The following is a 14,480-nucleotide window of genomic DNA, read 5'->3' on the forward strand; positions in this document are numbered from 1 at the left end:
TTACATTTATTTATTTTTCTTTCTCTCCTATTTATTTTGAAACTAATCTAGTTGCAATACTGACTCAAGAATCATTGAAAAATTGAAAAATTTATAGATATTGCCCGTTATCAATTTATAAAGTTTTTTTTATTTTTTCAATAATCTTACGTAGATATTACAATTGAATTACTTTCAAAATATACTTCATCCGTCCCATAAAATATATGCACTTTCCATTTTCGCTTGTCCCGCAAAAATATGTGCATTTCATTTTTGAAAAGTTATATGAATTTAATAATGTAGGTCTCACTATCACTAACACTACTTTTTAACTACAATTTTCCTCCTCTCTCATGTTTTACCATACCATTCTCCTCATCTCTCTTACTTTACCAATTTTGTCTTAATTCTTGTGTCATACTCGTTGCCTATATTTTTATGGGACGAGAGGAGTATAAAAGAATAAAAATATATAAATGTAATTACCACAAGAAAAGTTAGAAAAAATTTGAAATTCACTAAATAAAGATCCATTAAAAGAATCTCTTAAATCAAAATGCATTTTTATAAGTATTACTTTAATAAAAAAAAAACTATTAAAAAACATAATAAAACAAAGTGCATAAATACAAAATTTAGTTAAACAAAAATTTGTAAAGAATTAAATGAAATAAAATATACTAGTACAATTTTTCTTTATTTTATTCGAACACCTAGTTGCTATGTATGAGTTGCATTTATATATGTAAAAACCAAGATAGAGACGTGAAAGTGAAGTACATCATCCATCGTAGAACATGACAGGCTTACACTATCCTAAGTTGGATGGAGGCTCCTTTAATTATTTTACTTTCCGTGCATGTGTGTGTGTTTTTTAATTAGTAGATTAAATTAATAATTAGTTGTGAGATTAATTTAATCCTAAGAGATCCACCAGAGCATGTGCTCCATCGATCTTCTAATAATTAAAATATAATGTTATTTAACTAGCCCCTAGCTTAGTAGGAACCATCAATAATGGGTCGTTACAAAGCCTAATCACAGTTTCTAATCTTATCTTCACTTTATAAAATTAAAAAGCCTAGTCCAACTTTTGCTATACTAACTAACATTAGGAATTAAAGCCCCTTATTTTAATATTGGTACGTACATAATGATCTCTAATAATCACTATAGCATTACAAGAAAGAACAAGAAAATTGATTAAAATCTTGTTTTATTAAATACATGCATGCATATTACAACCATATTGGGATTTTGTACTAGCTGGATATATACATTATATGCATAGGTATACCTACTATAAATAGTTGAAAAGGCCGTTCGAAATTATCTGAGAAGATAAAGGAGAATTTTCCAATAATTGTTATGCATTATAATAGGCATCAAATATAACAAATTAAGTGATAATTCGAAGGTCATGTAGGCAATATCAATGGACCAAAACTTGTCATACATACTAGCTTAGCCGTTGACTAGTCGATTATTCTTTAACCACTTTCACATCCTATCTAATTAAAAAATGAAGGGAGATATAAATTAGTTGATTTTTTTATCATTTGATTATTTTGATAAAAGTGTTTATTAAACATATTGTATTGAGTAAGTTCAAATTATCTAAGGATTGTCCAGCATGTTGTTTTAACTATCACCAAGGCGGTGTTCAATTAGTTAGAAAATAAAATTGAGAGATTCACGATTAAATATGGTTAATCATAAGATACAATTTAATCTTGGTATTTTAGTAGCAAACCAAGTTACACTGTAATGGGCCGAGCTTTTGAACAAAAAATGCAACCAACAAGAGAACAGATTAATAATAGCTAATCATGACAATTGAATGCCCAATAAATAGGATAGTATAGTTCGCCAACAAAGTTATTTCGAAAAATATTCACAAAATTCGTGATACTAATCGATTACTTCGAAAATATTCACAAAACGAAATTTCAGTCGAAAGTACTGGATACAAAAAGATAAGATTGGTGCCTTCGTCCCTTAATCATAAACCTTAATAATGATGGAAGTGATTAATTAAAATCTTGATCACGTCGATAAAAGGTAAAGTGTGTCGGAGTTTAGTAGATATTGGTAATAACATCATGTATATTTTTAAATTTTTCTATTTAAATAGACACCTATGTTATGTGTAGCTTGCTTTATGCTTAAAGTTGATAGATAAATAAATAAAAGAGGTGGGAATTGAAATGAAAGGGGTATAAGAGAAGTCTAAAGAGAGTAGGAATCTCTTTGGTGAGTCCACCTCATGGGATGTGCATGCGTGTGGTATAAATTGGTGGAGATATGATAAAATTAAAAGGGTCATTTAGGTTTTTGCTTGTTATAATATTCAAGAAAAAATTGAACAAAGTGTGTGTGTGTGATTTGGAGTTGTTTTCAAATTTTACCATTTTTAGAAAGAAAAGAAATGAGCTCATCTTACTTTTCTCTTTGAAAACACTTGACTTTGTGGATAAAATTGATTTATGTCCTGTTTACACTAAAAAAAAACTTAGTAATGCACGTAAAATTCAAGACGCAATTACTTTCGTTGAAAAAATTTTAACAATAAAAACTTTTGTTAAAAATTTTTAACAATAACAAAAATTAAGAATGCAAAAAAAAAAGTGTTCTTAGATTAATGACAAATTAACTTACTCTTTTGCTTTTTTAGGAGACTTTTATTTGCGTCCTCTAATTTTAGTTGAGACACCAACAATAAGGATAATTTTTGAAGCTTGGTGATATATTTAGAAACATAAATTAGCATCCTTAATTGCATTAAAAAAATGTTCTTAACCGATTTTTTTTTTTTGTTGTAGTGACATACAGAGTATAATTTATGTTGAGTTGGATTTTTTTTTATTAATTGTATTTGTGTCCTTAACCTTTCACTTCGAAAACCCTTGGCAAAAAATTCATCGTTTGTTGCGTTATGAAAAATGCGGAAAATGACATTGAACTAAACTATAATTCACATAAGAATCTGATAAATTGACTTATGATTTCACTGTCGAATTATAAGAGGCGAGACATAAATCAAACTTTCGAGATTTTCTAACAAAAAATATAAGTTGGGTATGTTTTTTCGAAATTATGGACACTAAAGTCTAAATATGATTAACCATTTTCAAAATAAAAAAGAATAAAAGAAACTGTAATTGTTGGTAACATTGAAAACCCGTGTAGTACACGGGATTCTCGAAACATGAAAAGCTAAAGGCATAAACAAAATAAAATTATTCACATTTGCTTGCCGAAAGATTCAACTACTTTCTACTTTTTTTTTCAATAAATTGGTATGTCCACAATTATTAGTTTTATTGGATAACTATTTGCCGTATGTCCCAGTTTTTTATCAATTTAATTTTTTTGTAAAAATATGGATGGGAAATTATTTGCCTGAATCTCTGATCCACTTACTTATTTATTTTATTTTTTTGATAATGGTCTAGACTAATTAAACTCGAACTTAGCTCGATTCATTTATTGTCTTACACTTATAATACATATATTCCAATATTCATAATTTGAATTTGTACCCAGCTAACTAACAAATGTATGTACACCAATATTATTAACCTAGGAGGAAGATACCGTGAAATTTAACCTTTAAATATAATACTATATACTAGTATTTTAATTTATAAAGAGTGGTGCAAATTGTCACATTAAAAAAAAGTAATCAACTGAGATATGATTATTAGGTGATCCAAATTTTCTAACTTGAGAAGTTGAGATCTCAAGTTATTGATTAGTAGTATAGTTTCTTAACATGAATTTATTTTTAGGTTCAAATATTGAAGTAAAAATAAAGTAATAATAATAATAATATTTATAAAATAATAAATTGTATAATATGTGAAGAAAATGGATAAAAACACGATCAAAACAACAAAATAATAACATCTTGGTTGATTATAGTATCACTGACAAATAACATACGTAAACATAATATATTTGGAATAAGTAGCGTGAAAAGAAATTCTTAATTTGAATGTGGTTATATCATTTCCAAATAATAGTCATGTAATATAAATTATTTTAGTGTTGTTATTATGGATAACAATGATATTTTAAAAATCATTATTTAAAATATGGTTTGGATTAATGGACATTAAGTTTTATTCCAAAAATGTTTTTAGGGTATCCACAACCAATGAAAAGGTTGTGGAGCCACGACTCTGATGTTGTGGGCTGGAGGAGTTAGCGTGATTGGAGGTGGTTGTCGCCGGGGGTACGGGTGAGATAACCCAATTAACAATAACAAAAATCAAGACCAATCGCTTACTCATATTGGATTACTATTTTTAAAATACTATCTTTCGTTCTTCACTTATGAAATTTTGTTTGATTGAATATTATAAATTGTGATCAAATTTGTATTGATTAAAGTATGATTGCTATACTTCAAGGTGTACTAATCTAACATTTGGATTTTTTAATTTATATTTAATTATAATATTATTTTATTTATCTAATAAAAATGTTATTGTATATAGTTTTTATTTTTCAACTTACTCAATGATATCAGTTCTTTCTATCGACTTATTATAAATATATAATTATTACATGAAAATTATAGGAACTTCATAGCACGGGTGATAATACTAGTGTATGTTAGCTCTTATAAAAAAATTTGTCCTTCTCACATAAATTTTCAAGTTTCAAAATTATTGATGCCACTTCTAGTTTTTTATATTTATGTTATTATCCTGGTTAAAACATTTGGATTTAAGTTGATTGTAGTGCGATATGGAAAATAATGATTTGAATGCTTTAAAAGATAAAATTTCTTGCTTTTCAACTTTTAATTTTCTTTTATGTTTTGAGAGTTTATATAATAAGTTCGGTTAAATTTGTTTATTCGATAGTTGAGATTTTTCTCATTTAAAACTATCAAAGAAGTTTTAAGGTAAGATTAAATCGCATTATAAGCGCTTAATGTTTCAACGGGCATTCGTTATATTTTTGTTGTTCGATATAAAACTTTTTTTCATTGATTTTTACATAATAAGAATAAGAATAAGAATATTAGGCAAATAATTGAATCGTGGCTGTGCCTCACTATTTCTTAATCAATTATTGACGTTTAGAAAACGTAATGTATTTAAAAACAATGAGTCAGTCCTACATATAAAAATGCTAACAAATTTTGTTTATTTCAAAAGCTCTACCCAGAATTTGTCAAAAAAATATTTATTTGTTGAATCCCTTTCAAATTTAATAATTTCCGAGATATTAAAATTGACAATTGCAGAAACAAAAGAACGGTTGGAAATTTGCAAAAGAGCTGCATAGTTGAATCATGAATAATTGAAAAAGCAGTTCCTATAAATACAATCCACCACTGATTAGAGGCTTGAAGCAATGGTCTTAAGATGAAATCGAGATGTCCACTATTTATAGATAATAAACAAAATATTTTTATATAATTATGTGTATTCAGCCGATATAGAAAAGCAGGTGATCACAGGCACAGATTCATATTTTAACATGCTACCTAAATCACTGCAATAAAATTTGACAAACCATGGGTTGAACTTGAAGCTCAAGCCTAATACAGATGGCAAAATTCTTGATGCACTCTCAAAGCTGATTTACTTTCAATACCTTGTCCGCCTTATTCCCCTGCAATGTTAGACTAGACTGATGAGGCACCGAAATCAGATAGCTGAGATATTAATTTAACTCAGTCCAACTATCATTGTACCGTGGAGATTTAGAGCGGGAGTAGGAACGGGAACTTGAGTAGGAGCGACAAGGAGAACGGGATCTTCGGGGAGAACGAGAACGAGAACGAGAACGGGAGTGTGAATGAGAGCGAGAGCGAGAGCGTGAATGGTGTCTCTGCAGATACCTTCCCTTGCTTGGACTCCGGCTTCGCTTGTATCTTCTGTAACAGAAGACACACAACTGGAAACTCTCAGCCATGTTCGTTTCACATAAAAAGCAGAAGACAACAAATCACAACAAAACTTGGGAGAGAGTAAGATTGATAGAATGATTATATCACATATTCTCATTCTGAATAAAAAGGCATATGAACCCATAGTTGCCATTTATTTTGGAGTCCAAGGAGTCCCGCAAGGCATATTTCTTACCCCTCCGTTTCCTAAAAATAGAAACTCTCCATTTTAGGAAATGGACCCCAAAATCCACTTACACTAATTTCACTACTTTTTCTCTTCCTCTCCCTTACTTTACCCTTTTTTTCTCATCTCTCTCTTACTTTACCAATCTTGCATTAAAACTCGTGCCGTTTCCGAAGTTCCTATTTCTAGGAAACGGAAGGAGTATTAATTTGCATGTGTCATTCAGTAGCCCAACTCCAACTTCTCACACAGAGTAGCCAACGCAGGACATTATATCAGAAGTGTATCAAACACTAAGAAAAATACAATTTCATGGGCCAAAAAGAAAAAATCAAAAGCAAGTGCTCAGACATCTAAAGGCAACAGCCACAAAAATTAACTTGAATCTGGAAAAATGTAACCTGGGAGAATGGCTATTGCTTCTACTTCGACTCCGGTGCTGATATCTGCTCACTCGAGTAGTTTCTGCAAGTTTTTTAAGCCTCTGCTGCTCTTGTTCTCTTTTTTTAGCCATCTCAACTGCTGTGTCTTTTTTAACTGCAAAAGGTAGTGATGCAACATTTAAATTGTTTAAACATGCAGAGCAAAGCAACCAGGGTATAACAAACTAAGGGGGGATTTCATATGCTCTCTGTTTATGACAACACCACCGGATGGTAGTGGAGTGAGGGCTTCACTTCAAGAATCAACATCAAGAAAATTATACTTTGTTTATTTAGTTGTTTGTCCATGATCCTTTTAAGTCGTTCCTGAGGTGTTTCCTTCTTCTCCCCTTGTTGCTTAGAGAGGTTTCCACTAGTAGTTGCTTTGTTCAGCTTTGCTGGTGCAGAGGATAGGCTGCCAATAGTTGTGACAAATTCAGCCATTGAATCTTGAGCACATTGGGGGGGGGGGGGGGGGGGGGGTGTTGTACGCAGAACAGAATACCTTTGTGTGGTTTTCAGTAGTTTTTCTTTTCTATCTTTGTCAAGGGATACACCTGAAGCAGGGTCCACATGCAGAGCCTCAAGTATGTGACCAGATGGTGGCCTGCAGCAAAAGAGAAGTATTAGAAACACATTTTCATGTGACAGCTCCAAGACAATCATATAATGTCCATTAAGGGAAACAGAGCTTCAAAAGGAAGCTCCCTTCCTCATCTCCCAGGCAAGGAGCTTGCAACTTAACAATGATCTACTATAAGCCACAAACAGTTTGTTCCAGGTAACACAAATGGAGGCTAAGCAGCAGCAGAGTAAAGTCTGTCAAGAATAAAAGGTCAAGTGCTCCGACCGGTTTAATGCATTGATTTGAGATGGAGGAGATGGTGGTGGAGAATATCCTTCCAGCTTTTGCTCCTTCCCATCACCGGAGCCCCCAAATTCAGTAATATACTCTATTTTTGGACCACTATCTTTACTTCGGTGAGTATCATCAGGGTGCATTCCATGTGCATAGCGCCTAGACTGTGAAGGAGAGTATGATCGAGATCTTGATCTTGACCTGCCGATTAAAATAAGGTAATTAAATAGTTGTCCATAATGGTTAATTTCAAGGTTAAATTTGCTATACTTACCTCCTAGAGCGCGAGTAAGCTTCGTAAGTAGGACTGCGCCTAGAGTCCCTAAAATAATTAAGGCAGACGAGACTTTAAGTTAAGCAAAAATATTTCTCATAATAATACCAGAGCATGCATCGCTGCAATCTAAGTGGCAAAAGAAACTTTTAGCAGTTACCTGTAGGGATCATTATGAAGAACTCTAGTTCCAGTAACACGAGCAGCTTCTCTTTCCCTCTCTCTATCAGTCTGAGAGGCTTTCCTTCTCTCCTTACGACTCAGCTTCCTCTGTATATACACCATAACACGGGATATATATTTAAATGCCCGACTTAGTTATTGCCCAGCTTTCATCCAATTATCATAAGAACTTACAATTGAAGGATCCCCTTTGATAACTTCTTTCTGCCTTCTTGCCTCCTCTTTAGCCTTTTTATCCATATATACAAGCCATCCGTACCTCTTCACTCCAAATTCCTTAGCGATTGACTCCGTTGCTTCATCATTACTATCATCACTATTGAAATCTTCCTCCTCATCTTCGTCATCGTCTTCGTCACCATCCGAAGACAGAAGATCTTCTTGTCCATCTCCATCATATGAAAAACCAACTTGAGAATATGATCCTTTATTTGCTGGAGGCTGAGCCACATGAGGTCTATTTCCATTGCAGTTGTCAGACATTGGTCAAAAGAACCCAAAAGAACATGTCGCAGATAGACAGTCAAATACAAAACCAAGTTAATATAATAGGAAAGATCCAGCAAAGAGCCAAAAACATGTATATGGAAATTAAAAATTAAAATCAAAGTCCTAGATAAAGTAAGAATGTAATACTTACAAATCTCCCAAACAAAACAACCATATGACATATTGTTCACATACGAAATCTACATTGCTACTAAATGTGACATAGAGTCTGAAACCATGTATTCCAAGAAGCACATGCAATACTTCCCACACATATATTATGGGTACAACTGCACCTGTCAGATCCAAAAGTTGCAGTGAGCTTCGCTTCCATCTCTTGGTTAACATGTTGCAAACCCTCCTCATCGGCAACTGCAAATAATTTCCTGTTAGTATTCAAGAAAGTAGTTTCGACTTATCACGCAACATAAAAGGAGTCATATTTTCTCTAAGAAAAAGTTGTTTACCTAAAGATGATACACAACTTAAAGTAAAATAAAAAAGTTGATTTGTACTATAAAACAAAAAAGTACCGACATCCTCTACGCCGATGTTTAATTAAGTCCCGATATCGCTCAAAATTAACAAACTCTTCTAACTCTTCCTCTTCTTCAGTTTTCTCTGGAGCCCGAGATCGCCTGGAACTACTATCACGAATAAAGTCAAGAAGAGCTCGGCCATCGAATCTGAAAAGATAATGAGATATAGTTATTATTCCGTTCATCAAGACAGCTAATGTTTTGGCATAGGTTGGAAACTCGTTGCATTACCTGTCAATCAAAACATCCTGCTTGCCGTTCCAAGGTATCCTATTTAGATTCCAACGAGTTAGGTCCATGAATTTACAAGCTAAATGAGAGGATGAAAAATATAACATCCATCATTAGCAATGACACAAGCAAAAACAGGTCTATTCAACAAAAAAGCACCTAATTAAAGTTTCACAAAGAGATATAACAATGATTTGAAAAGAGAACAAAATTAATAATAATGTGAATTAAAACAGTAAATACTGGATTGAACACATTTGCATATATAAACCGAGAGAAAGGGGCAGATGATAATAAAATTAAAATTAAAATTAAAATTAAAATTAAAATTAAAATAAAATTAGGGGAAATGCGGAAATCGTACATGCCCTGCTGATCTTGAGTGGCGTGGTAGAGGGCGTCGTCGCGGAGGATGCGGCAGCGGGATCCGACGGCCTGGATTGACTGCTGGGGATCGCCGCGCCTCTTAGCAAGGTAAATGGCGCGGCGCTGGGCCCGCTTGCGAGCTGCGTCCATCATGTCGTGGACCTTCTTCTCCGACCTCCGTGCCTCGTGCCACATGACGTCTGATTCAGTATTCAGTCTGATCAAAAATCGATTGTGGAGATGAACCCTAGTATCCCTAAATTTGATGAGACATAAATTGGTGGTGAATATATAAGCCTACTTAACTCGTATTCCACTTTTGGTTTGTTTCTGCTTGTTTATTTTCTAAATACAAGTATTTTAATACTAGTAAATTAAGATGACGAGTAAATGCTTCATCCGTCCTATAAAACAGAGGCATTAGAGCATCTCCAAGGGGGAAAGGTATATTGAGAAGGTATATTTCTCATTTACCTCCTCAAAAAGGTTATTATACCTTCTTAAAAAGTAATGGACTCCAAGGAAAGAAGGTAAATTCAAAAAGCAAATAAAATAACTAACTTTATACCTTTTCTATCAAGAAGAGGTAAAGATACCTCCTCAAAATAAAAGAAGGTATAATACCTCCTCAAATACCCTTTCCCTTGGAGCATGAAATTTTATGAAGAAGAGGTAAAAATGGTAGTTATTTCTCTTTACCTCTCCATTTACCCTCTCCCTTGGAGTTGCTCTTAGGAATCATATAAAACAGAGGCATTTAGGAATTAGGATGACAACCAAAGTAATGCATAATTTTTATAGGTAACTGCTTTTAAAGTCATCAACTTTTCATGAATTTTGGTTTTTCCTATGAATTTTAAAAAGTTCGTGTAATGTTACGAACTTTATTTTCGGGTGTCATTTTCCCATGTCAGGTTTTCCGGTCTGATTCAAACTGTTCGTTTCCTATTAAGACAATGTCCAAATTCTTTTATCTTACTATCGTTATCTTCGTTTTTGAAATAGCTTCGCGTGTGTACCTTGTACGCCTCAATCGGAACTCGGATGAAGAAGTTATGGCCATTTGATGAAGGCTACGACCTTTGTGCGACCTTGTACTATCATAATGGTCATAACTTCTTCATCCGAGTTCCAATTGAGGCGTACGAGGTACCCAAGCGAAGTTATTTCAAAGACGAAGATAACGATAGTAAGATAAAAAAATTTGGACATTGTCTTAATAGGAAACGAACAGTTTGAATCAGACCGGAAAACCTGACATGGGAAAATGACAACCGACAATAAAGTTCGTGACATTACACGAAGTTTTTAAAGTTCATGGGAAAAACCGGAATTCATGGAAAGTTGGTGACTTTAAAAGCAGTTACTCCTTTATAAAATAAGAGAAAAGAGGAGAGAGTAATTAAAATAATGTAAATAGATAATATGATCCATATTATTATTAATATTTATTGGTGGGTTATTTTTACGAGACGGAAAAGTATTTCAAAATAGGGACGGATGGAATAATAAAACATAAAAATATGTGAAAAAATATATTTTATCTGTCTCATAAAAATATGTGTATTTGAAATGACATAGGAATTAATGTACAATTAGTAAATTAAGAGAGAAAATGAGAAGGGCAATTAAAATAGTGTTAGTGACTTGTGGGACTCACATTATTATTAATGAATTATAATGGTGGTCATAATGGTATAAATTATAAATAAAATTGATTTATAAAGGTAAAGAGTTGGGGACAACTTTCTATAAATACAAATGAACTACTTTTATGGACTGACATAAAAGGAACGTACTCCTATTTTTATGGGACGGAGAGAGTTTTAGTAACAAAGAAAAGTAGTTATTTGTCCCTAAGTAACACATTTTCTTTTCTGGGATGTTTTGTTTTAGATGACAGACTACTCCCTCCATCTGCTATTATTTGTCACTACTATAATTTTCGGTCCATCCACCAATATTTGTTACACTTACTTTTTACTACTATTGATAACGGGCATCACATTCTACAAATTAAACTCTATCCCGCACTCATTTTATTATAAAATTAATATATAAAAGTATGACTCATTTCACAAACTTTTTTCATCCACTTTTCTTTACATTTCTTAAAATACGAGCCAGTTAACTTTTGACATTTTATGGGGATGGAGGGAGTGTTTCTTAAAACAAAAATATCACTCTCTCTACTTTATTTTTTCTCTACTCAACCCAAAAAACAACACTTCATAGAATCTTGTGTCGAATAAGAAATGTCTCACTTAGAGTAGAACGGAAGAAGTAGAAGTCTTTGTTACTCAACAAAATATATATAGTACTCCTTTTGTCCCATAATAAATGTCACACTTTCCTTTTTAGTTTGATCCACGAAGATGTCACGTTTCCTTTTTTTGGAAAAAATTCTCCCACGCATTAATATAAATATACTATATCTCACTGCACTCAACTTACAAAACAACATCTCCTAAAATCTCATGTCATTACTCAAATGTGTTACTCCCTCCGTCCGCGAATAGGAGTCCCGGTTGAGTTGGGTGCGGGTTTTAAGAAAAGTTTGAGGGTAATAATTGAAGTGTGTGATAGTGGAATGTGGGACCCATTTATATTATTATTTGCTTTATTATTTGGATAATGAAATATAACATTAAGAGAGAGAGTGAAAAATTGCAATCAAAGTTTTTTTTTTAATTTAAAATTAATTGCAGCTTCTAAATTAAGGGAACAGTGAGGTCATTTTTTATACTCCCAAGATAAAATGTCTAACCGGGACTCCTAATAGCGAAAGGATAAAAATGGCCAACCGGGACTCCTATGCGCGGACGGAGGGAGTATCTATTATAAGATGCAGGGAGTATAATAGACAAAGCTAGACTAAGTCCTATAAGGGGTTGTTTGGATTGCCATTTAGCATCAGTGGGTCTTAAATGGGGTTAACTGATGTTTGGTTCATCATTTATGGATTCTGCTAGGCCCAATTTATGGAGGCAGATCCGCCTAATAAAAGGCGGATAGTGGCAATTAGCATAACTTTCGAAATTGGTCTAATACGTAATTTGGTTGCTCATTTTAAAAAGGTAATTCTAAAAATACCCCTCCATTTTGCCCCTGCATAATTTATAGGAGGAATGCGATAGACTTTCACTTCTATTCCATCTCCGATTCCTTTAAGACTCTCCAAAATTCTGAGGAAGGGTCGTCGGAAATCAAAATCGTTCGACGAAAGAGAGAGAACAATCTGATGGGTTAGCTTGGTTTCTCAATTCGAAAATAAATCCCTCATTTATTTTGCCCGATAATTTGAGAGAGAACAATCCATATTTGTTGAGAGTGGGTGCTGGATATGGTTCTAGGGTTTAGGGTTAATTGTTGATTTTCGACCCTCCCTAGGAGTTTTTGGGGTTGTGGAACAAATTTAAGATGGAATTTTGACTTGTGGATAGTATAATATTTTGGATGTGAATTAATATTAAATCTGTTCATAAGTTTTTGTTGTTGTACTTTAGTCAATCCTTTCTAGCACACAATTCCTTATCAATTTATATATTCTGGAGAGCTCTAGACTAATAATAGGCCCGCACTATTCCACTTTGTTTTAGGCTGAAATCAAATCTGATGCTTCAGATGATATTTGAAACTGCATTGGGAAGCACACCCAGAAATGAAATAACTTTTCCTCAATTACCCCTTTCATTTTTCGTTTCCCACTTTCCCTTCTCTTTCTCTCTCGAGTTTATACAAAAAGGTAAGGGGTGTTTCTGTCTTTCCATGATTAAGATTAAATTAATGCTACTCCATTTAGGTAAATGTCATCTCATTCCATAAACACTTAACAGAATAACCGAACTCACATTGGTGGGCCCAACCTCCTCAGTTCTAATCCAGAATTATACTCCCTCCGTCCCTTGTTACTCGCACTTTTCATTTTAGGCCGTAAATTTGCGATTAATTTTTTCGTGTAATAAAATTAGAATTTTAAGTGTAATGAGACATCACTTAATAAAGTAGCTCTTAACTTAAACTAACATATTAATTATATGCATTAATTCTAACTTAAACTATAAATAGTGTAAGGAGTTTGTGACGGAGTGTATTTGCATTCTTGTGCTGAATAAATACCTATTCTACAATGGCTAACGGTGTATCTATATTTTTGCAAGGAAATTATTACCTTTTTTACAGTGGTTATGCAAATAGCCAATGATTGTTTACTCCCTACAACGGTGTAAGATACCACTGAAGGAACTGGCAGCGGAAGCGTTTGTAACATCACTAACCCGAAACTCGCATCATTTTGCATCCTGATATAATTTTATTTATCATTGCATAATTATAATATTTATTTGAATAGTTATATATCGTACACACATATAAATTGTATGTGTAGGTGTACTTTAAATACTAAATTATTTATTTTAAGTGTGTGCATGTGTAATACCGTGAATGTGTGCATGGAATAGTATGATCTTAATTTCTTATATTTATCCTATTAGTTAATAAAAGAATAGTATATTATTAGTAGTGCACGTGTGATGAGCATAGGGAAAGACAAGCCAAGTTATAATTATTATTATTTTTACACCGCTTTAGTCATATAGATTAAGTCGGCAGAAGAGAAACTTACCTTACATACATTTACATGTGAGTGATATTTTTCTTGTGGAGGTAGATACAAAAGTTCTTAAAAAAAAGCGAACGAGAGATATAACAAATGGGATGGAAATAGATTGAAGATCGAGGAGTAAATTAGTAGACTGGAATCAGGAGTTCAGTTTTTATCCAGGTGTGTATAAATCAACTTTTAATTTTACATGTTTTATGTGCTTCTTTGCTAGGTGTTAAATAAAGTGAATAATTTGATTATATGATGTGACTCTGATATAATTATGTGTTGTTTGATATTGATGGTGAAATATGATGTGGATATGTGATTGGTGCAATAGATATGTTTTGCATATGGTATTGAAATTAATTGAATTATTTGATTAAAGAGGATCTGTGATAGTCATGTCTAGGATCTGAAATCATAGTGGACATATT

At 32.8% G+C, this 14,480-nt stretch overlaps 1 protein-coding gene across 1 annotated transcript; it reads right to left on the reverse strand.

The window, feature by feature from the left end:
- Positions 1–5,392: 5,392 nt before the first annotated feature.
- LOC125195790 (CLK4-associating serine/arginine rich protein) lies at positions 5,393–9,743 on the reverse strand. The gene is made up of 13 exons (XM_048094022.1): positions 9,439–9,743; positions 9,075–9,113; positions 8,842–8,990; positions 8,601–8,676; positions 7,990–8,272; positions 7,793–7,902; positions 7,633–7,680; positions 7,350–7,559; positions 7,005–7,106; positions 6,784–6,914; positions 6,479–6,614; positions 5,696–5,878; positions 5,393–5,613 (listed from the first exon to the last, which is right to left on the reverse strand). Exons 1-13 carry the CDS (start codon positions 9,633–9,635, stop codon positions 5,589–5,591), a joined length of 1,689 nt encoding a protein of 562 aa, XP_047949979.1. The 5' UTR covers positions 9,636–9,743; the 3' UTR covers positions 5,393–5,588.
- Positions 9,744–14,480: the final 4,737 nt, after the last annotated feature.

Source organism: Salvia hispanica, chromosome 6 (genome assembly GCF_023119035.1).
Source record: "Salvia hispanica cultivar TCC Black 2014 chromosome 6, UniMelb_Shisp_WGS_1.0, whole genome shotgun sequence".
NCBI classification, from domain to species: domain Eukaryota; kingdom Viridiplantae; phylum Streptophyta; class Magnoliopsida; order Lamiales; family Lamiaceae; genus Salvia; species Salvia hispanica.

Coding starts and splice junctions, on each gene's coding strand:
- LOC125195790 (XM_048094022.1), bottom strand. CDS start 9,635: ATGTGGCACGAGGCACGGAGGTCGGAGAAGAAGGTCCACGACATGATG. Junction 7,560..7,632: donor GCTTACTCGCGCTCTAGGAG/GTAAGTATAGCA, acceptor TTTAATCGGCAG/GTCAAGATCAAGATCTCGAT. Junction 5,614..5,695: donor TCCCGCTCTAAATCTCCACG/GTACAATGATAG, acceptor CTAACATTGCAG/GGGAATAAGGCGGACAAGGT.